Source organism: Morone saxatilis, unplaced genomic scaffold (genome assembly GCF_004916995.1).
Source record: "Morone saxatilis isolate NCDOM2014 unplaced genomic scaffold, NCSU_SB_2.0 Contig16, whole genome shotgun sequence".
In the NCBI taxonomy this organism is placed as follows: Eukaryota; Metazoa; Chordata; class Actinopteri; family Moronidae; genus Morone; species Morone saxatilis.
The window spans coordinates 85,941-88,569 of NW_023339718.1; the positions used below are offsets into that span (position 1 = coordinate 85,941).

Sequence of the window (2,629 nt, forward strand, 5' to 3'; positions counted from 1 at the left end):
AACTAACGGAGTCTGTTTCCGTCGATGCACCAGCCGAGTGAAAAGAGTCTTTGATAACAAACATGACTCATCGCTTCCGCTTCTGTCAACAGTCAGTTAAACGATGACTCAATCAGATCGAGATAAAGACAATTTTCACATTAGATTGAACTCGTTAATGAGGCCGAACAGACGGGCGGCTGAGGGGTCTGTGGGTTCAGCCGTTTACCTGTCTGTCTGTGTGCCTGTCTGTCTGTAGTGCTGGCCAAGCTGATCTGGGACCTGCAGTCCTTCCTGTCTGTTCTGGACTCAGAGAACTTGAGTTACATCGCTCAGGCTCAGAAGAAATCCATCTCAGAGCTGCTGTCCAAACTGCAAACAAACGACGCTCCTGGTAATGATACTACTGATACTATTAATGATACTGATATTACTATAACTAATGATAATAATATTAATGATACAGAGAATATATTAAAGTACAGGGCCACTGAACAAGCTGCTGTACAACCTCAACCAGCAGCCTGTGGATCTGTGAACTGAATAGTAACATGTTTACTGACACTGATGGATGTCTGTTGTGTTTCCAGTGGAAGATGCTGAGTACATGATCATGAGCTGTCCGTCACTGTCTCCTAGCAACGAGCAGATAGACTCACCTGGGACAGGTAACACTTAAATCACAGGAACCTGTCCAACACTCTGGAGGTTTTCTTCTATTTCCTGAGCTCTCAGTTTTGAATTGAAAACAACACATTTAAGATTATTTTGGACAATATTCTACATAAGATACACAATCATGTCAATCTGAAAATAAAGTTTATAAAATGTTTATAATATGTGTTTTCAGTCTGAAATCAGATTTGTTTGTGTGTCCAGAAGGTGTCCGGTCCTCTGAGCTGGTCTTAAAGCGGGACTCATTGGTGTGGCTGAGGAACGGGGTGAGTCAACACACACATTTCTCACATTTCACATCTGTCATAGTGGAAGAAATACTCAGATATTTAACTTAAAGTCCTGCATTTAAACTTTAGGAAAAGAACCTAACTATTGGCCTCACATTATACTCAAAGTACCAAAAGAAAAGCTCATATTTACTTACCACCAGTTTATCCTGATATCTTATTTTATTTGTTGATACTATTTATATTATTAATCTGAATCTGTAAAGTAACATGAAATAAATAATAAGTAAATAAGTAAAAAGTTTAATATTTGCCTCTGAATTGTGGTAGAGTGGAAAGATGTATAATATAGCATATTAAAACTAATTAATAAATAAAAAACCTGAAAACGACTTATATCCTATACTCCAAACTTAACTTAACTTAAAAAACAACCCAACTTCCTCGACTGGTGGTTGTTTTATCAAACAGGTCTAAAATGAACTTTGATGTTTTCTTTAAATAAAGGTGAATAAGTTTGAGATTATTATGTTTGGGAACCTGCTGGAAATGAGTGATTTTACTTCAACATGTTAAGAATCAGATACACACAAATTCTGCTCTAAAAGTTACACAGGTTCCTTCACTATCACCTTTGGTTGCCGAGGAAACACAGGAGCAGTGGTTGAATGTAACTAAGTACATTTACTCGAGTATTGTACCCTAAAGCCTTTCCTTTTCTTCATTTTTTTCCATGTAAAAACATTTAATGATTATGTAGAGTGGATCCTGGGAGTCTACATAGATAGAGTAGATATGAAGAGATAGAATAGATAAGACAGTAGTAAGATAAGATAGATAGATAATAGATAGATAGGATAGATAGATTAGATAGATAGAATAGATAGATAGTAGATAGATAGGATAGATAGATAGATAGATAGATAGATAGATAAAAACCCTGGACCGTTAAGAACAGAATCAAAAATAAACGGAAGCATACTGGATACAGCGTCCTGCTCGCCGCCGGCGCGGATGTATAAACGGGGGGGTGGGACGGTAGAAAATAATTGAATATAAGCTCCAACTCACCAACTCCAACAAGTTAAATCTAATGAGATTCATATATAACAGTTTAAACTTCAACACGGCTGGCTGGATCAGGAAGCCATCCTTCAATGTGATCCTCGAGATCTGGTTGTGAAATGTAAAGATTTGAACTCTTCCTGACTCCGATTCTCGCTCACTGTAGTTCTTTACATCCGGCTGGTTAAAGAAAAGTGGTCGGGAAAGAAAAAAGAGCTTTTTTTTTTAGATAACAGGAGGAGGAGGTTTGTGATGTGGGTCAGTAATGACAGACTGAGTCCTCCTGAGGTTTGGGAGGAGACGGCCGGGTTACTGTGCGTGTGTGTGTGTGGTGTGTGTGTGGTGCTGTGTGCTGTGTGTTAGAGGGAGTGACAGGATGCTCAGTGTTTACATATGAGGCCATCTCTCCTCTATCTGTCGTCCTATTGGCTGAGAGCTCTGGCAGAGGGAGGAAGTGGTCATGATGGCGGCCGATTGGCATCTGGTCTACGTGATGGATGAACCAACGTGTGTGTGTGGTGTGTGTGTTGTGTTAGAGGGAGTGACAGGATGCTCAGTGTTTACATATGAGGCCATCTCTCCTCTATCTGTCGTCCTATTGGCTGAGAGCTCTGGCAGAGGAGGAAGTGGTCATTGATGCGGCCGATTAGCATCTGGTCTACGTGATGGAGTGAACCAAC

The 2,629-nt window shown here is 39.9% G+C and overlaps 1 protein-coding gene across 1 annotated transcript in view; it reads left to right on the plus strand.

The window, feature by feature from the left end:
• Positions 1-238: 238 nt before the first annotated feature.
• Positions 239-2,629, plus strand: part of si:dkey-220o5.5 (actin filament-associated protein 1-like 2) — a gene marked incomplete at its 5' end in the record, with an annotated part of 8,915 nt that continues 6,524 nt past the window's right edge. Inside the window, 3 exon segments of the mRNA XM_035658780.1 lie at positions 239-373; positions 570-647; positions 859-920. Of these exon segments, the coding sequence (XP_035514673.1) occupies positions 239-373; positions 570-647; positions 859-920 (275 nt within the window).